This window comes from Leptonotus elevatus, chromosome 18, assembly GCF_054856555.1.
Source record: "Leptonotus elevatus isolate MCC_2025b chromosome 18, RoL_Lele_1.0, whole genome shotgun sequence".
Taxonomy (NCBI): Eukaryota; Metazoa; Chordata; class Actinopteri; order Syngnathiformes; family Syngnathidae; genus Leptonotus; species Leptonotus elevatus.
The window spans coordinates 8,080,273-8,100,929 of record NC_141256.1 but is presented as its reverse complement, the minus strand read 5'-3'; the positions used below and the strand labels follow the sequence as shown (position 1 = coordinate 8,100,929).

The following is a 20,657-nucleotide window of genomic DNA, read 5'->3' as shown; positions in this document are numbered from 1 at the left end:
ACAACATTCACTTTTTTTCAGTTGCCAAGTAAAAATGGCAACAACAAAAAAAAAACAAATGAAACACGGATTCAAAGGCATCCCCCAAAGAGAGCGGCGCGCCGAGCAAAACCGACCCTAATCCCAACTAAGAAAAGGACCGCACTCAACATTGCTGCTCCCTTTTGATACGGATTGGCAAACAATGGCTTCTGCCACTCTCCTAAATCCACTACCCACGAGCAATTTGTATGAGAATGGCAAAGACACTGGGATTGTCTCTGGACGCTTGCAAAGGGACGAGAAGGGGACTAGCGGAGGGGAGAAGTGAGGATGGATAACCATCAGGTACACTCAAAGGCAATCTGTTGCCTCGTCAATGGGCTCCTTCTGCTGGAGTGCCATGTGCGCTGTGACCAAAGTCAGCCATCAGCCGCAGACTGGGTGGGAGGGGTGGAGCGGTGATGGTGAGGGTGGGCTTTGCCGAGAGAGGGGTAACGCCCGGGGTCCTTTCATTGGAGGGATCAAAGTAGGGATAGAGAGACATGGGCCCCATCTCTTTGTGCTCTCGTGTCTCCCAAAACAAACGTATCCTCTTGTTAGCAACGGGCCGCAGTGGTGGTGTTTAGAACAGATGGTGCGAAGAGCACCAACGGGTGGACTGCAGCAATCTCCGGGAAGTTGCGCCGCCAACAAGTGTGCTCAAGAAATAGTTTGATGAAACAGAACAAACTCTTATCATTGTACTACATTCTATCTGCAATGGGGTATGTGCCACGGAGGAGGCGGGATTTCCGACTTCTGGGTTTTCACCCATCGGCTTTGTTTCCGTTTCCGGTTTGCATCGTGTGGGCCGCTCGGTTGTGCGTTCCCGTCGACGGGTGCGAGGCTGCGAGTGTGTAGTGTCCGTCTCAGTGTCCGAAGCATTTCAGATTGCCAGGACGCCCTCCCGCCAATGAGCGGGAGCACGCGGTTGGGGAGGGGCGCAGGGGTGCGGGTGCGAGTGTTGGATTGCGGCCAGCAGTGGCCGGAAACGGCGCTGATGTGTAAAACCCGCAAGTCGGAAGTCCGTGGCATCTGCCCCATAGGGATGGGCGAGTAGGTAGAAGTAGAAGAGGGTCTTGCAATTAGTTCAAAGTAAAATTGAAGTTTCTATATAAGTGTACTGACAAACAAACACCAGTAGATGGCAGTGATACACCTCTTTGGATTGAAGATCAAGACAGCTGTTGTGTGTAAGGGTTGAATCTCGGCTTGTCGCGATGGTTATGTACGACGGCGTATTAGGGCCACGTATAAGTATATTTTTGGGGAGGCAATATTCGGAGAAAAAACTCTTTATAAAGTGGCAAATTTGCAAGTTTATAAAGTGAAAAATTTCTGACTTTATTAAGCGGCAGATTTGCGACTGTAAAGTGGAAGATTTGCAAGAAAAAAAACTCTGAAACTTACGAGAAATACACGTAGCGTAGCTATAGTCTAATGTGAGGATTCGTTGGCAGATAATGAAAAGGCAGGATTGAGACGGATTCATTCTTAATTTAAACTTTACTCGTCATACACGGCAGCTGGAGCGACAACACTTCCAGATCCCCTATCAGCTGACTAACACTAACCAATCAGAAGCTAGCATACTTTAGGTAAATGCAAGTGAATGACAAAGAGCAGCAGATTCGACACATCAACTTAGTTACTTGTACAAAAAAAAAAAATACCAACATTTATGAATCTGTAAATAATAATTCTGGAAACATAAATGTACAAGTAAACATAAATTTTTAATAAATTCACTTACATGCTTGATCCTCAGGGCAGTACCCAACGCTTCATAAATCATATGGTTAAGCCATGACTATCTCCTTATTTGAAAACCCGACCAAAAAGTATTGGTACAAACGTTCAAGTATTTCTCGCAAGTTTCTGAGGTTTTTTTCAAGCAAATTTGCCACTTTATAAAGTCGCGTATATTGTGATACGCCATCGTAGTTATGAGTAGGATTTACATGCTAAGGATTTTTTTCAAAAATGATATACAGAGGTGGGCACTTCCATCGTTCTGTTGGCCCGTCGTTAACGGATGTTGTACGGAGTGCTTTACGATGCAGCATCCATCAACGACGGGATGACGGAACGACGGAAGTGCCCACCCCTGTCGATAACCAATCAACCAAACGATTTGATCAGAAGATGGAGCAATATATTTTTTTTAAAAAACGTTATTTTACACTAAAGTCGACCACCGACATTCGCAGCGGATATGGTCTAGCCCCGCCCTCCAATTGCAAAAACCCACGTATAATTGTCGGCAATTAAAATGAATGGGAAAAATATGAAGAATAAACCCCAAAAATTCTCTAAAAAACACTGTTAAACATGAAATATTACTATTAATCACATCATTGTCCACTCTAATTGGCTGCTAGCTAGCGAATCAGTGAATGAGATAGAAGTAGTAAAATAAATGAAAAAGGCATTATCAAGTAAATTAATCTCACAAAAAAATTGTTCCTGCTTATACTATGAGTGTGTCGGTCAAGGTTCTCCATTTGTTTGCATTTTATTTATTCCATGTTTTGCAATCATTCAACCAACGCTGCATCGCTGTTGAATGAATTATTTTTGTTTAGATTCAATTGAATAAAAGTTCGTTTTGAAATGATTAACATCACTTGAAGGTGAAGAGTCACCGTCACTGCTCGCCACATGCTTCATCCCAGCTAACCCATGCTATGCTAATCACATGCTAATCACCGTCAACGCAGTCATAGGGTCCGATACTCCAGATGAACGCGTCTGTCACATATTCACGTTCCCATTAGCATAAATCAGGTTCACCCTGTCTTTGTAATTAGTGTTTTCATGTGAATGCTAATATGATATGGTGATTAGATCGGCCTACTAGAATGGAAATGACTCACCAGCTAAATCGGCCTCAAACAGCTCCCCCCCCCCCCCTCCACCATATCGCTCCTACCAGCAACAATGACTGATGTTGAAATATAATAACGAAACATTAATCAGATTTCTGAGGTGATTCTTTATCGTGCAGTTAATTTTTCATCAAAGAGCAAATTGAAAAAAAGACTTTTTCAACCTCCCTGTGTGTGTTACTGTTGATTTACTCTTGAGGTGGACAAAATCCGTATTTTGTGGCCACTGCACACAAAGACTGTTGTAAGAATACATCACCTCATCCTGAGATTGTAAACTTATTGCAAGTACATGTATATAATACATTATATAATATACTGTGTGTGTGTATACATATATATATATATATAGTAAATAGTAAATAAGTGAATAAATATTTTTTTTGCTAAAAAACATGGAATTGTCAAAAGTAAGATTAGCAACAATGCTAGTGCAAAGCATGAGAGCTGACTTATTGGTCTTTTTTTTGTAAAGGAAGAATATGTCTAAAACCTTAGCAATGCTAACTGTTAGCATCGCAATAGTATTTTTCTGATATATAACAGGATCAGGTTTACAACGGGTTAGCAATTCCGTCTAACATTTTAGAGGTCTAGGGTTCGATTCCGGGCTTTTGCCTTCCTGTGTTTGAGTTTGCATGGTCTCCACGTGGCCTGCGTGGGTTTTCTTCGGGCACTCCAATTTCCTCCCACGTTCCAAAAATACGCATGGTAGGTCAATTCAACACTCTAAATTGTCCATCGAGGTGATTGTCCTGAATGTTTTTCTTTCCTTAGCATTTTTGGCCTAGTGACAGCATTCACATGCAATTCCAACAAAAATTGAACTTTCTAGATTTAAAAAAAAAAAGTTTACTTTAAGAGGGTCCGGTAACATACAAGGTCCCACTCTGTACCCCCACTAATCAAATAGTTAGCATATGCACACTGGCATACGAAGTACACCTGTGTACTTTGATGGAGAGCACCACACGTGCAGCAATGATCAGGAAGAAATGCGGGTTTGGGGTCTTCCCTGGGGACCTCCTTCGCACCCCTGACATCTCCTGACATGGAGCATTCCTCTCAGACTGGTGACCCTCCGTGATGGACGGCAACCTCCATGCCTATAAGCCCACGTCGAAAACCCTGCGCCATCCCCCCCCCCTCCCAACTGCCGAGACACAATGGTTTTGATGAAGGAATGTGAATGGGGTCCAAAGGGAAAGAAGCGGTTACGAGTTCTCGGCTAATAGCGGCTGATTCCGAGTGGGAATCACTGATCTTGAAGGCTAAAAGAAGAAAATCGCACCTCACGGCTGCAAAAATGTGTTTTCAGCCTAGCAACTACTCGTGTTATTTCCCTGCCTTCAATCTGATTCTTGGGTAATTTACTAGGCCTGACCTGTGAATCCAAACATCTCAGAACACACAGTCTTCCTCGTGGGGATTAGAAGCAGTCGTTCAATTGTTTTTGGGCAGCCTAGGCAAGTTCCAGAATGGGAAGATAATTATGTCATAGGAAAATGCCAAGCGTTGTCACCACTTGGAATGTTAAATCAAAGGAGCCTGTCGTGTTTCACTGTTTTGTGAGTCTTCACTCAAGGGAGCTACTGTACAGCATACGGGATTTGGCATGACGTTAAAATTCAAAGATTGTCATACAGCGGGTGTTTGTATTGCGACGGTATGGGAATAAATTACATTATTTACACTCTGTCACTAAATCACACTCACTCATATCAAATAAACAGTTTTTCACAAAAACACACCGGTCATTCGGGAAACTCCTGAAATTTTGCGATTTGATAAACCCAATCAAAATCGTTACATTTTAAAATCGCTGCATCCGTGAATCGCATCACCCTCCATGTATCGTGATACGTATCGAATCGTCTTTTTTATGAGAGATGTACACCAGATATAAATCGTTTTCACGTTTCTAATAATTTGTTGTTTCTTGGATTTTAATGAACTTAGATAGTTTGGGCTTTGGAGAGATTTTATGTGTTGTTGCATTGAATCGTAATCCTACTGAGTTCAACCGAATCAAATCATTACATTTTAAAATGGTTGCATCCTTGAATCGTATCAACCCCATCGTATCAAATCGTCTTTTGTAAAGAGATATAAATCTGTTTCTTATTTATTCAGAAAAATTAAGTAAAGTACAGACTCGAGGTTTGCGTTAATTTTGAGTTACCGTAATTTAAAGTTCCTTTAATGCCACAATTTTTTTTAACGCACAATTAATGACCACCCGTTACTTGGAAAGCCTGTACGGGAGGAATTCCAGTCGCAACGCAGCAGACGTCAAAATTTAGCAGTAATAAATTTCATAATAATGCATATATTTTTGGAGACTGGGATCAAGTTGTATTTTGCAATATAAAAAATGTGCAGAATTTCAAGCACAAGTTACTTCATGTGAAAGATTAGAAAAGAAAAATGCACTGAGCCGTCACCAATGTCTTACAAATGCAATTATGCCATCTAGTGGCAGAAAAATGACCTCAACACTAATCAATATAATTTTTTACGTACAGTACATCTTTTTAATTTTAACTCAATTTTTTGAATTATGAAATTAGTGTATCAATGACTAAAAGATGCAGCCATATTTCTATTAGTTTAACTTTTTTTTTTTTACTTTTATGTTAACAATAGTATGAAAACTTGGAAAAAATATTTACATTTGTGATTAATCGTGAGTTAACTATTGAAGTCATGTGGTTAAATACGATTTTTTTTTTAATTATCGCCTGACACCCCTTGTACAGACATTAAAAAATTATGTTTTGTTACTTCCCACCACTGCCTACAAATCCTACAACATTCAGGACGTGCTCCAGACAATGAAAATTTTTGTTTCTATTGTTACCAAGGTCAAAAAAAAATTCAGAGCGACTATGTACTGGATTCTTGCCTATAGGAAGGAATCGCCTTCTTTTCATCCAATCCCATTAGAGTGAGGACTTGGCCTCATGCGGTTTCTCCCCGGCAGAGCGAAAAGCCGAATGAGAGATAGTCAAACAAGGGCCAGTAATTTGCAGTGTGTTTCTAAGTTATTCCAGCTCCTGGCAGCCCAGCAGCGGCTGACCCCTCTCCCCTCCCGTCTGCTAAGAGGCCTACGGGGAGGAATCAGCCCAAATTATCTTTTATTGATCCAGAGATGCAGGTGAATACAAAGCAGGCTGCCTCTCTTCCTCCCCCTTCTGTCTTCATTTTTATCATGCCAACCCTCCCCTTTGCCTGCCTTGCAACAGGAGCTGCTATTTAAAAAAAAAAAAAGAAGAAAAAAAAATAGGGGGGAAAGGAACAGCTTTTTATGTAAGAGGGCCTATTCTAACCGACACCACGTGTCATTGTATCAGCGGTGATTTACTGTTTGGACTCGGGCTGCTTTGATTAAGCTCGTCTTTCATTGTTAACTGAGTGGAGGGCGATGGCGGGCGTCTGTTTTTCTGCCTTCAATCCGCCGTTGTCCTTTCGCCCCGGCATACAAATCCATGCGGCGTCGCGCGAGCTACTCCATTAGCTCCAACTCGCAGCTAAATCAATGCGTGACTTATCAAATGAAATTGGGGATTATGAGGTAATCACCTAGCAAATGTTGCCGAAATTGTAATTATCTCCAGTCGCCGCATCTCAAAGAGACTAAGTCTTTAAATGGAGGCTATGTCTCTTTGACAAACTCCTATTTGTGTCATTTAAGTGTGATCAGGCATAAAGGTGGACACCATGAAACATGCGTGCACTGCGAAAGGACAATGTGTTCTGTAATTACAAGTATTTTTTTTTCTATTCTTATCAAATAGCTTGTATTCAATTGACACAATTCACATAAAGACATTTTCAAAATATTTTCTGTTAGTAAACAACAACAAAACCCCTGTCAAGTGTAGAAGTGCAACACTGCCCCCAAGTGGAAGCACTAGAAAGTTACATCACCCACCCTTAAACTAAACTTCATTGAGTTACTCCATCTAATGATCAAATATGCTCTTCACAAGCCTCAAAGGTTTTTATGTATTTTGTCAAGGTCAAGTCATGGAAAAAATTAATCCGTTTTAATCCTCTAGGATCCAAAAGAACCCAATTTTCCCAGATGTTAGCTCCGCTTTGATATGAATTATTACTTTCTGGATTCATTTGACTTCAAAGTTTTAAACATGCCATTCAAAACTGGCATAAAGTATGACATACTTTCTGAAAATGCTGTTTGAAAAAGACAGCATACAAATTTAACACACAGTAAGCCTGGACTTGAACCAGAACTTTAGAACTGTGAGGCAGATGAGCTAACCCATTAACGCACTGTGCTGCTGCCATAGGGAAAAAATAGAAATAAAACAAGTCAAATTATCGCTGATTCACTGTCATAAAACCTTTCAGGCAATTTTTTAAGTGCATTTAATTAAACTTATACAAGTGTAAGAATATTTTTAAAATATTATACAAGTGTATAAGTAGGGCTGTACTATTATAAAAAAAATATTTTGAAGAATTAATTAATTAATCAATCATATTTTTCCTCAATATTGGAATTGCAATTTCTTAAATGATCATTTTTCAAGGTCCTCTGTATTTTCACACAAGCAATATTATTATTAAAATATATTACAATTTAAAAAAATCTCAGGTTAGTAATAAATGGTTGTCTGTCTACACGCTCCTCATGGTTGACTGGCAAAAGGTGCCTTTTAAAAACAGTTGGGTCAAAAATGGACCGATCCTCTACTTGGGTCTGTTTGACCGAACTTTGAGTCAGAAAATTGGTCTTTTAGTGTAAAACAACTCGTAAATATTGGTCAGATCCTTTACTTGGGTCCAAAAAATGGAGTCATTTTGTATAAAACAACCCTGAAAGTTGGGTGAAATTGAGCCATAAAATGGATCGGTCCATTTTTGATCCATAATTGGGTTACTTTTGACTTGCCTTTCACCCAAAGCCAACTGCGACTACAGCCCACCCTGAACACTACAAAAAATGAATGGATGACAATAAACGGCACATGAGCCTCATGCATTGTGCAAGCAGGGGCGTACAACAATCCAAAGCGGAGTGCGACTGCCTCCACCTCAAAAAGGTCACCAAAGGTGTGACTGTGAGAAGCATCTCTCTCTGTCTGCTTCAGTCTTGGGCTCATCTGGGTCACACTTTGCCACCTCTGCGAGTGTCGCTGCTCACACCGCTGAGCTCGGTCACAGAGTTCACCGGGGCATGGCCGCCGTCACTTGCCCTCCAACATTCCACAGATAGACTTTTCTCCGTCATAAACGCACACTTGCATGATCCATTTGTGAGAATCTCTCATTTGTCTCCCGAGCCAAAAAAAGAGCAAGTCGGGGAGCTTATACGGAGGCATGGTAAGTATATAGAGGTCAGACAAGGGCGTGTGGAGTGTGTGTGTGTGTGTGTGTGTGTGTGTGTGTGTGTGTTGGGGGGTCTGCGCACCCTTAAAGGTGTGTCTTCCTCACACCTTCCTAATTTACACCCAACCCTGAGAAAGGGCAGCATGTGCCGCTAAGGGTTAGAAATTAGAATGGTGCAAAGTTGTCAGTGGCACGCTGGGGAAGGTTGGACCGTGATCATTACGAATTCATTCCAAATGAACTTGTGTCCATAATCTGTTCATTTGTTTACATGCACAGTCAATTTTACTCGAAACAGAGTCGATTTGGTCCCACTCTAATCAGAGTAAAATTCACACTTATTCAGAGTAATTTTTACTCAAAGTAATTTTAGTGTGTACGAGAGAATTTGCTTATCCCATGGGGGGGGGGGGGGGGGGGACTATTAAAAAAAGTTCACTCAGAAATTCTATATATATATATATATATATATATATATTACTCTCTTTCAAGTGTAAATTTTACTCTGTTTAGAGTGGAACCACAAAGACTCTGTTTAGAGTTCAATTTATTCTACATGATTTACTGTGTGAGGTTATGTTGGACCCACTTTTTTTTTTAATAGTGTCATTTTGATCTTTCATTAATGGGATAACAGCAATTTATGAGCCTGAAAATGCATTTGAAAAAAAAAAGAGGACATTTTTGACAACAGTAGTTTCCATTGAAAAACATGCACAAGATTCTCAGTTTATGGAAAATTTCGGTTTCTTGTTTTGTTTTTTTTGTTGTTGTTTTTTTTATTTAAAATTTCGGTTTCTAAAGGCATTGTCGTCCACTTTTAATTTTTGTTTATTTATGTAGTAGTGTTCAGACAGAAAATAGTAATAATAATAATAATAATAATAATAAACGGCTTTATGTATTTGGGCTAAAAGTTCATCAGCTAGGGCATCAGTGCTTGGTTTTATATTTAACTGCGGAGGTGAGTGCATTTCACACCCAAGTAGGTGACACCACTGATAGCATTAAGTCCGACACCCAAGCCTGGGAAAGTTCCAGGCAGGCAGGCAGCCCAGAGTTGAAGAGGTTATCAGAGCAAACCCCAAATTTCACTTCTTCTTTTTCTTTTTTCTTTTACCTATTAGTGTAAGCAGTGGAGCCTTGCTACTAAATGTCAAGTTAAGTTCTGTATGTAACTTTACACCATACAAAAGTGCGTTTGAGAGGAAATTAGTGGGCATTTAGGGGTCTGTGTCAGAATAATTCCGCCCGCGCACTAGTGGAGGTCACGAGTTCAGTGGCAACGGTGCATTCAGGGGCCACCAAGTCTCTCCCGCCAAGGTGCGTAGAGTTTGCACCCTTCCCAAACACGTCCAGTTCATCCCCAGAGTTCCCACGGCACGCCTCAGAATGACAACAAGAGTCCGGGTCAACAGGGCGTAGCATCAACACAATATGCTGATGTCGTATTACAAAACTGGGAAGCAGTTATAGTGATTACAAATGTACTGCAGGGGTAATTTAAAAAAAATTAAATAAAGGGCTCTAAAGATGTATTTCAAAAATTCCGTCTTCTTTGAATTGCCGCTTTTTACTGTCCATTTTTCGGAGCACAACATTTTCATATAATGTAAGCACAACAAAATGGCCAATGCTCCCAAAACAAAAGTCAAAGGTAACCTGCACTTGCAGCATGGTATTTAGAGTGACCTACTGTCTGTGTATCATTGGCAAGTTCCTGTAAACACTAGAATAGTTAACCCCAACAAAGCGCATGCAACACATATGGCACACTGCACTGGGCTAAGTGCAGTGTGAAAGGGATGCAAAGTTTGGGCGCCCAAACAAATGGGCAAATTTAGAATGGCACTGTACCAAAAACAGAATCAAAATATTGTTATAAAGAACTGAAAATAGTCACTTGTAGCATTAGGAGGTCATACATTATTTATTGTACTCGAAAGCTTTTTCAATACAAAAATCTTACTTTTTTTTATTTTATTTTTTTACAATTTTCCAATGCTTTCCACCATTTTACAATGGACTTAAAACCTTTCTTTTTAAAACACATTTTAATTTCTAAACTTGTTTTATCTGTCTCTGTGACTTTTGCTTAAGTTTTCTTATTTTAAAATGTTTATTATTGTAGCACTTTGAGATCTCTGGTACATATAAAGTATGTTACAAATAAAAAAAACATATTATTATTATTAATAATAATATTTTAACATATGACCACTTATTTGATCGTTTTGCCTTAAAGTTTTCAGTCAATATTGTGCAATATTTTGGCCCTCATCACCAAAACAGAAGGGGGGAAAAATATCTGCATTGTATTTCGACACCAGTCCACATGTTACAGCTTTCTTGTGAAGGCTGACGCCTCCATTTTGTCACGCACCGCGTGCACGCACCTCGGGCGACTTTGCAGAGGAAGTGCTACGTTTACGACATTGCACTTACCAGTGGGAAAGGAGCCGCTTGTGTGCCATTAAGGGTGAAAATGAATCTAGTCTCTATAATAATACACTGAAGTTAGCAGAAATATGCTACACTTCATTATATTTACTTTGGATTTAAGTCCAACTTTATTCATAACGCAGAGAAGAAAACGAGGTTCATTTGGACGCATTTTATTGCAGGCTGCACAAAATACAAAAAGAGGTAGTTGACAAAATAATTTAAAAGCATTATAAACCTTTTTTGTGTGGCAATATAATGATGAATGGTCTATTTACAATTATTTACAGCAATAAATATAGAAATAGGAAATATATTAAAGCATTATGCACATATTTGGAAACTTTAGTTGAGCTCCTCCTCCTCTTCCTCTTCATCGTCACTATCTTCCTCCTCTGTGTCTTCCTCACTTGACGAAGAGTCTTCATAGGGGCAGATGGTGGCTTGGACCGGATAGTTCCGAAGGAGCATCTCAGCTTCCCGGTACAGATAGTCAAAGCATTTGGTTTTGGGCCAGTACAACCTTTGAAAGGGAATAAATTAAAAAAAATGAGTACAAACGTGTAAAAAAAAAAAAATTAAATGAATGAAAATAAAGTAAGCCATGCTGAAGCATACTTTTAAAAATGGTAACGGAAATGGGGGGGGAAAAAGGAAATTTACTTGACTGGGTGAACGAAAAGAGCTGGTTTGGGTTGCGTTTCAGCAGGATTGAAAGGAGCCTGAAAGTTTAAAATCACCATTAGACTTTTGTTTCCAATCAAATAATTGTTCAGTCAAGTCAAAATTTACCATAAGTATGGAAGCTGTCGTCTCGGTTCTAATCCACGGTCTCCACATGTTGGACGTCTGGTTCGCGTCGTTGTCGTGAAGCAAAGATAGATTCAAATCCAGATGACGGCGGTGATCTCGAGTCCTTTTCGTCAAGTGGTCGAGATGCCGCAATGTGGGTGCTGACGAAGCGGATGCAGCTATTTAACGGGGGGCTGTCCGGGCCGGGTGCCAAATTGGACTTTTGACGCGTCGTCAAGTGTCTCCATGCGTCACGGTGCGGAGGTGCGAAGTCACACGTGAGCAAACCCCAACCAAATGGAGCAAACTTGCTTTACTTTTGGGGATTTGACCTTGTTTTGATTACATTTTTTCCCCTCACAACATCTATACAATAAATCATCAGGTGCACGCTCTCAAGGCGATGCACATCCAATGACACACTTTATTTTCATCTTCGTGACAAAAAAATATAAATAAAGCAGTGATCACATGTTAAATCCATCCAAACCCCCGCACGCTTCACAATTTAAAGACGCACTTACAAAAAGATCGACTTATTTTTGCAAGCGTTTCCAATCCATTAAAAGCTCACGTTATCTCCCCCGCGTAAAACCATTTGGGTGCAAGGTGCGAAGACACACGCGCCCCTCTTGACAACCCCTCGCTGCGTGGGTGATGGGAGGGGAGGGGTGAGAAGGGGTCGACACGCGTCAGCCTTTCAGCAGTACGAAAGTGTGAATCCCCCTATTAATTACATTAGAGTGCGAACAAACATGGAGAAGAGTTCCTTAACAGGTCGTAAATATTGCTTAAGGATTTTAGTCATATCAGTAACTGTACAGTTACTGTAACAGTAAATGTGCATTTAAACCCAATCAAAACTTTGCTGAACTTGTGATGACTTCCAAGAAGAAAGTGAATTTCCCTCAAAAGCTGCATGTGAGCAAAGAGAAAAATGCAAAATACTGTAACACTACACAAAATAAATAATGAAAAAAATAATAAATCCAGTCAGTCCTTTTTGAAGTTGCAGTTAGCATGTGACGTTCACATTATATATGAATGTTAATCCATCCATTTGTGTAGCTTAATACTTTTTAATATCCCCCCCCCCCCCAAATGCAATTATACTTCAATTATCCTTCACAAGTCATTAGTACGCCAAAGCCACAGCAACATTTTTTTTTATCAGATTGTCCCAGTTGATAGCCATGTAAATAATTAATTCATTTTTAAACATGCAAAAATTAGCAAAACACAACCCTCTATATTCTTATTTTCTAATTAAAATAAGATGTTTGTAAAATATGTTCCTTATATGCTTTGTTGGCATACACACACAATCACACCTCATTAGTCCATAAGGACATTTAGGATTGATGCAAAGCCCTTTGACAAATAAAAACAAACTGATTTAATTAGTCCCATTTGGGGCTGAATAGCAATGTGTTCTCCCACTGCATATCAGTAGGGGGCAGTGCAAAGCTACATGCTGGGATCCTAGTTGATTGATTGGTAAATAAACGTGTGTGTAAGACCTCAAATTAATGCTTAGCACATTTGCCAGAGGTTCCATGGTGATGAGTGTCTTTACATGTGACTTCTGCCAACTTGAAGCGTCGGAAAACAAACAAACGAGCAAAACAGCACAAGATGAATGTTAATTAATAGCGCCCACCTTGTTTCTTCATTACAGTTCTTATTCAAACTGGTGCATACATACGAAGTTTAGCAACGAAACATTCCGTTTTGTTATATTGACAGCATCTTCACTGCTCAGTGTGACTGTGGAAATGTTTGTGTGCTGCTGAGAAAACAACTACACTCAATTGAAACCACATCCTTTGTTGGGTTTGTTCAATCATCAACCACAGCAAATGTTTAAAACGACATCTTTCATATATGGCATGGAGAGAGAGAGACAGCGGCTACTGAAGAGTAAATTTGAAGGTGTTCTTCCGCAATGCTTACTGAATAGCGCAATGATATTTAAAGCTCTGCATGTTTGTGTTGTGTAAAAGACGAGGGAAAAAACTGCTTTACAAAAGACAGAACCTTCCAAATGGAAGGGTCAGACCATTCTGAAAGACAAAAACAAAGTGTGGATATATGAATGTGAGCACTTTTGGCTTCCCATGTATTTAATTTTAATTTTTATTTAACCAGGAAAATCCCTTTGAGATCCGCAGATCTCTTTTTCAATGGAGTCCTGGCCATGAGGCGCAGCACAAAACAACACAACATTACGTACAGTTAAAACAGTACATTAAAAATAGCAACAGGATAATGACTTTGTTTCCAGGTTCCTTTAAAGTGGCATCAAGCTGAGACAAAGTTATGAGTCAGATGAAATCATTTATAACAAGATGGGAATAAATAGAAGCAGTGTATTCTTCTTTGTGGATGTTTGGTAATTGGAGATACAAAGAAGCCCCAGCTCCATTCCAGATTAAATTTTGTTATGAAAACGGTTAGATAGAACTTGATTAGGGTGATTTATTGATTTCCCAAAAAAGAGAACACTCCAGCCGGCCTCGAGATACTTAAATGATAGTCAGTTTACTCAAAGATGCAATACATAAATATTTTAACGTATGACCCCTCTGTATTGGTTGAAAATAAAACTGATAAATAAATAATTATGTTGTAAGGCCAAACTTTTTCGCTCCAGTGATCGACTTTTTTGTTTTGTTTGTTATGGGGTGAACCGGAATTGAATCCAAACCCTCCATTTTGGCAGCGCAAAGCACTCCATCTCTGATTTGTCACGCAATGAAAGCCGGATATTTTTGTGAATTTATTCCCAGAGTATGTGAAAAAGTGGACATGTCCGGGCAAAAGAGGACATTTGGTCATCCTAAGATAGCTAGACAGCTAGCGAGACCGATAGCTAGCTAGATAGACCGCTATGTACGCTGCTAGACAGATAGCGAGACAGATAGCTAGCTAGACAGCTAGTTAGACAGAGCTAGCTGAACAGCTATTTAGCCTGCTTGATATAGATAGATAGATAGATAGATAGATAGATAGATAGATAGATAGATAGATAGATAGATAGATAGATAGATAGATAGATAGATAGATAGATAGATAGATAGATAGGAAGCTTACTAGCTAGGCAGTTAGTTAGGCTGCTAGACAGCTAGCATGACATAGATGGAGAGACAAACAGACAGAAGACTGACAGACAGCTATCGCGCTAGCTAGCCATTTGGGTGTTGGTGTGAAGACGTCCTCCTGTCAGTCCCTGCTGCTTGAATGATGGAAGAAGTGCAGGGGGTGACAGCATGTGTCAAGCCTTGTGTATACAAAACAAGGTTTGCAAGGTAATGAGGGGCTCGTGTGTAAACATGAGCAGATGCAGAAATGGAGAAGAAATGCCATTTTGTTAACAACACAACACACAAATGGCGACAAGTTGGACAAGTGTAAGACATCAACGCAGATGTAACGGAATTCACTCTCAAATGTTGAGTGAGGCCGGCCGGGCTTTTGTTTTGGGTCATTTTGACACTGTTTTGTACTCTTTTTCCATTCCCAATGTTTGTGAGGTCAGTTGCCTTAAGAGCAAACACACATGCTGAATATGACAAAAACAATCAAGACCATAACATAGGAGTGAAGAGATATCTGATCAAAATTAACCCAACATGCAAGTGTGTTATGATGCATCCCGTTCTAGGCTTTAGAGCTCAAAAGCTTGCCAGTCGGGCTGCACCACATCCTCATTTAATTGAAGCCCTGACTGTTACCTTGGAAACCAGCGGACAGGTTGAACTGCCATTTGCAGTTACAGGAAGAATTCCAATAAAATGGAACTCAATCAACGGTACCGGAGTGAAGCAATATATCAATAGAGTCACAGTACAATTGATTACTACAAATGTAGGAAGTTAATAGTTGTTTATGGATTCAAATTCAGCAAGTGCTATTAGCTTCTGTAAACTGAACATAAATAATGCACTTAAGTCATTAGCCCATATTGTGACCGACTCCCAATAATTACAACTGCATTCAGCATAACAGTGAGTTGTATTTATAATTATTCATTTCAACAGTATTCATTTCTATTTTTTCCTTGACCAGCAAATCATCAATTAATACATATTTTCATACTTTTTAAATGAAACCCAGGTTCCATTCTCCTGAAAACAACTTAGCACAATTACAGTACACTGAACAAGTTAGCCAAATGCAGAAATGACCAAAGGCAATTTACACAAACAAATTAGGAGGGGAAAAAACTTAACATAAACTAGTAATGGTACAGGAGGATCCTTTTTAAAATTTTGCAAAATAAAAAAGGAAGTGAGTTTCATGGCCACTCTGCTTTGTGGTGCAGTGGTGAATCAGAGCCTCTTTGTCAATGTGAATCAAGTGCAGCAGGAAAGCTGTGATTTTCAATCCGTACCACACATCTCCTGCTAAAATATACAAACATTTAGTTGGCACGCGCAAGTTAAGTAATCAAGACTTGACGCTGAAACAACTTGTTGGGTGTGACTTACATTTTTCACTGAATTTTTTTTTTTAACTAAACAAGATCCGCCTAGAAACAACAACAACAACAACAAGCTGAGCAATGCTATATTAATTAGTCTACATCACAGGTGTCACACTCCAGATCCGTATCTCTACTCCAGTAGTGTGCGGTGAGAAATTTCAGTAAATTGGTCTAAAAATTATTTACCACAAATAATGTAACTTTGTTCATCATTGTCAGTTTAGTATTGTTACTGGCAGATGAATTACAGTAAATGCCCAATGTGTTTTCACCTGTTGCCATAGAGACGACAATAATAACATTGTGTTTCACCCAACAGGCCAAGATTTCAGATGGCATAAGTTAATTGTGAGTAAACTGAGACAATGTCATCATTATAGTTTTTTCTCATGTAAAATATGTGCCTTGACGCAATACAGGTTGGAGAAAGTGATCTGTTCCACTCCAAGCATGTTTTTTCTGGTCAGGAGACGTTATCCATCATAAATATGATACCAATTAAATGAAAGGGAAATTATATAATATGAATTATATGCTCTTTTATTATTATTATTATTATTATTATAATCATTATTATTATTGTCACCGCTCACTTTTGTAAAAAGAAAATGTCTTTAAATCACTTCCTGTTTACATAAAAGTTATAGAGGATTTTTTAAATTTTATTTTAAATTGTATTATTGTTTCACAGCCCCCCAGGCAACTAAAGCGATATGTGACAGATGATTAAAAAAAAGTTTGGCATATATATATTAAATATATATATATTGTTATATGGATAGTTTTATGAATATATTATGAACATTATAAAATGTAACAAAAACGTTCCTGCTCAATGCCACTAGAGGGCACGTTGGTGTACTAGCTGATGATTACTATGATTTGCACTGATGCAGCTCGTGCTCAGTTCATTTCTGGCTTTGGAATTCATCTGACTGACACTTCAAAGCTTATTTTTTGCATGCATTTTCAAATGATGTGTTTGTTTAATGGCCTTGTTCGGTAATCCTCTTACAGTTGACCCTTAATTTAGGAGTTGTTGCGTTAAGTAACCCAGGATGCGCAAGCGCTTCCACGCACGGAATGAGGAAGGTAAACTTCGTGCGGTTTTATCCTTACTGTCCATCAAGCTTGTGGATTTGATGTCGTCGTGTCGCATGTAACAATTAAGGCTGGATGACATGAGCTCGCACAACCGGAGCCAAAGCGGCGCGCGGCGCAGTGACTACGTGTGGCAATATGAATACTACGACGAGGAACCCGTCTCTTTTGAGGGACTCAAAGCGCACAGATGTAAGCTTGACATGTCGAATTGATGCTTTTACTTTCATAAAATAGTGTTAAGTCGTTAACCGGGCTGTTGATTAATAAATTGTTTGTTTACGCACCGTGCGCAATCAGATAGCGTGTGCAAACAAAGCGCTGCGCTTATTACAAAATTCAAACTTTATAGGCGTGGAATCCAAGCCCGTTTTTTTTTTTTTTCGTTGCAGACTCCATCGTAATCGGCTTCTGGGTTGGACTTGCAGTGTTCGTCATTTTCATGTTTTTTGTTCTCACACTGCTCACAAAGACAGGAGCGCCACAGCAAGAGTGAGTATAGCATGTGATGTATACATTCCCTCCTCCATCACAAACGAAAAAGGTCATCTCTCGTCTTTACGGGTGGAATTTAAAAGCTTAACTATAGCACTGCTTTAAAGGCAGAATTATGATGTTTGTTGTTTTGGATCTCATTTGCTTCATGTTGTGTTTTATGATTTTTGCTGTCATTTTGGCTGAAAACCAGTTCAGGTGGTTCTCGGGCCAAAGTCGTGCAAGCCTTATAGAAAGATGAATGAATAATGCAAAACGTCAAACGTTGCTTTCTCGCCAGAAATCCAGACGCTGACAATCTGCCTGGTCCAGGAAACGGTCTTTTGAACATCATCGGTCCGAAAGACGACGAGGACTCTGACAACATAGCCGTTTCTCGTCCCTTCGTGGCAGAATCTTGCTCCTACTTTAATTTCTACATAAGTGAGGATGAGGATGGTAAGCGGTGGAAAAAGCCCAAGACAAAGCAAAATGGACCGCAGGGGAACTTCAACCCGTCAGCAGGTACCACCCCTGCGATGTTTGAACAGGAGGATGAAGACATGGGGGAACGCTTGCCCCTCAATGGGCTTGCAGTAGATGAGAGGAAGACAAACACGGAATGTGACTTCTTGTCCCACTTCAACATTCCAAACTTTGTCGCCTCCTCATTGGGAGAAGATGACCTGCTGTGCGAGCCACCCATCACACTGGACCAGAACATATGATACTTATGGTGACATCCTCCAACAGTAAAAAGCGACAATGAACATCGTTGTTATTAGTTACCTTTTGCCTGGAACTATTATTTGGGACGTCACAGAAGCCTGGAAACCAGCAGTGGATTCAATTGTACTGCAAGAACTGGTCTTAAAAAACAAATCTGAGAAAAAAAGTAATGAAATGAGGACTATTTTAGATTCACATCTGACCCACTATATCTCCTTCTCTACCAATATATATATTTTTTTAATAATGGGCTAGCTAGCATACATCAGCTAGCATGGCTAGCTAACAATCGCAAATCAAACATAAGCCTGAAATTAAAAAAAATCTTATAATGAGCTAGCTAATATTCACTGGTGGCTAGCTAACGTTAGCTAAAATTAGCGAATGTCATTTGCAGACAAAAGTTACACCTGCACATGGGACTCCATATAGTTAGCTTCCAGGTGAGTCATCGACCCGACTACAATTATCTTCTAATTGAACAACAAAAATTTGACTTGGTGAGCATTCCTACCACCTGCCAAAAAACTGTACCTTTCCAATTCTCTATTGAGCCATGGCGCCCATTTTACATTAGAAAAATGTCACTGCACACACAAAAAAAGTATTTAGCTAGTAAACTAGCTAAAAATATATATTTATCAATTCATTGGATGAATCACCCAGCATTAGTTATCGGTAAAGAAAACGACTCTCGAAACACAATAGCGCAAATCACATGGCAACATCGTTTGGAAAAACTATCATGCACAGTGGTGAAGACAGTCACATACCTGTTTTTACCATATTAACAGTTTTTGTTGTTGTTTTTTAATGTGAGAACCTCACATTTAAGGGGAAAAAATCCTGTGTGTGTGTGTGTGTGTGTGTGCTTACTGCTCTTATCGTGTGTGGCGTACTCAAGGTGATCAACACAGCAGGGCAGGCCACATTTCCGCTGGCAATCGCAAAGTCTGTCGCAGTACCAAGACTAACCTGTGAGAGGCAACATAGTGCCACAGGGCATCCAGAGTGATGGGAAAGACAAAGAAAGTAGTAATAGAAGAAGACATACAAGAAGCTGTTTCCGTATTTGGTAGCTAACTTCTTGACATTTTATTGTGGTGAATGACGTGAGCTATACATTTGTATTATTTAAATTATATATTTATATTGTATCAAACTGTAGGCGCAGTCCTGTGAGACATGTCACATTTCTATGGGGACGTTGCGCGCTTGTTTTTTCTTGACCTCTCTCTTGAAACAAATGATCAGGCAGCGATTATTATGCAAAGGAACATTGCAAGTTGTACTGTCAACTAGCTGCTATTGGCAAGAAGGTTGTGCTCGGAATGCAGAATGTTCTATCAACGCTAATTAACTCAGTCTAAATAGACTTCTACACGCGACAATGAGCCAGGTTTAATTATAAAATTCCTGACGTGCCGTTGACTCTGACCTTTCTCCTCTGCAGACGTCATGTGTCTTTTGTCAGTCAAGATAGTGAACTGGAAACGAGTAATTAACTGACTGCAAGAATCCACTTTTTTTTTTTGGTCCAAAAATGATTTATTAATTACAAATGTATCTCATCCATGCCGAGACGTATCGTGACAGGCAGAACAATTGAATGCTCTTCCGCTAAATGTCAGAAGGTACAATTGACGTGTTTTGTGTTTATAATATGAAACGGGATCATCAATATTTTGGTGGCATAACCAGGAGATTTCTGATGTGTGCCTTGTTCAATAAAAATGAGGAAATATTGCCTTAAAAAGGTTGAACCCAATCTCCCAGTGTTTTTTGTACAAATGTTTACTGTTATTATGTTAGCTAGCATAGGTTAGTAATAGATTAGGATGTATTCTGACTTAAACTATAAATGGGTGCTGATGGCACCAGAAGAATAGAACTCAGCCTGTACATTAAAACAATAATGACAAAAACAACAACAAAAAAGACAAAGTGAGTAGTCTCTTGATGCTGGCTGACCAGAGTTCTATCATCATTGTTAAACTCGGGAGATTTTTTAACAACTCGCGTGACGTCTTACAAAATGCGGTTCGACCTCTCCAATTTTTTACGTAAACGCAATTTTCCCCAGGATATTTCAGTTGCTTTCTGAATTATGGTTGTAAGTATTACAATTTTTGGCATCCTTCTGTACAATATCTATATTAAAATGTATTGTGTCGGTCATATTTGTACAATGTATTAAAATACATTGGTCTTTGAACCAAAAACTGTTAACTTTTTGTATGGATTTCTACAAAATTGTTGTAAAATCATGTCGCTAATATCAGAAATGACATTATCTTCTTTGTAGGGACTACTTTGATGCTCAAGCTATTTTTGGGGCTAGGGGAGGTGATTATTATGATGTGAACGTT

At 39.4% G+C, this 20,657-nt stretch overlaps 2 protein-coding genes across 2 annotated transcripts; one reads left to right on the top strand and one right to left on the bottom strand.

The window, feature by feature from the left end:
• Positions 1–10,863: 10,863 nt before the first annotated feature.
• On the bottom strand, positions 10,864–12,419 carry ripply2 (ripply transcriptional repressor 2). Its single transcript, XM_086061447.1, has 3 exons — positions 11,499–12,419; positions 11,370–11,428; positions 10,864–11,229 (listed from the first exon to the last, which is right to left on the bottom strand). Exons 1-3 carry the CDS (start codon positions 11,544–11,546, stop codon positions 11,052–11,054), a joined length of 285 nt encoding a protein of 94 aa, XP_085917573.1. The 5' UTR covers positions 11,547–12,419; the 3' UTR covers positions 10,864–11,051.
• A 4,452-nt stretch (positions 12,420–16,871) lies between these two features.
• On the top strand, positions 16,872–20,045 carry LOC147158446 (melanocortin-2 receptor accessory protein 2B-like). Its single transcript, XM_086060523.1, has 4 exons — positions 16,872–17,076; positions 17,156–17,277; positions 17,478–17,577; positions 17,861–20,045. Exons 2-4 carry the CDS (start codon positions 17,166–17,168, stop codon positions 18,285–18,287), a joined length of 639 nt encoding a protein of 212 aa, XP_085916649.1. The 5' UTR covers positions 16,872–17,076; positions 17,156–17,165; the 3' UTR covers positions 18,288–20,045.
• Positions 20,046–20,657: the final 612 nt, after the last annotated feature.

Excerpts from the sequence above, each read along its gene's own strand:
- LOC147158446 (XM_086060523.1), top strand. The coding sequence starts at position 17,166 with ATGAGCTCGCACAACCGGAGCCAAAGCGGCGCGCGGCGCAGTGACTAC. Across the intron at positions 17,278-17,477 it reads GGGACTCAAAGCGCACAGAT|ACTCCATCGTAATCGGCTTC; the intron begins GTAAGCTTGACA and ends TTTTCGTTGCAG. Across the intron at positions 17,578-17,860 it reads ACAGGAGCGCCACAGCAAGA|AAATCCAGACGCTGACAATC; the intron begins GTGAGTATAGCA and ends CTTTCTCGCCAG.
- ripply2 (XM_086061447.1), bottom strand. The coding sequence starts at position 11,546 with ATGTGGAGACCGTGGATTAGAACCGAGACGACAGCTTCCATACTTATG. Across the intron at positions 11,429-11,498 it reads CGACAGCTTCCATACTTATG|GCTCCTTTCAATCCTGCTGA; the intron begins GTAAATTTTGAC and ends TTAAACTTTCAG. Across the intron at positions 11,230-11,369 it reads CTTTTCGTTCACCCAGTCAA|GTTGTACTGGCCCAAAACCA; the intron begins GTAAATTTCCTT and ends TCCCTTTCAAAG.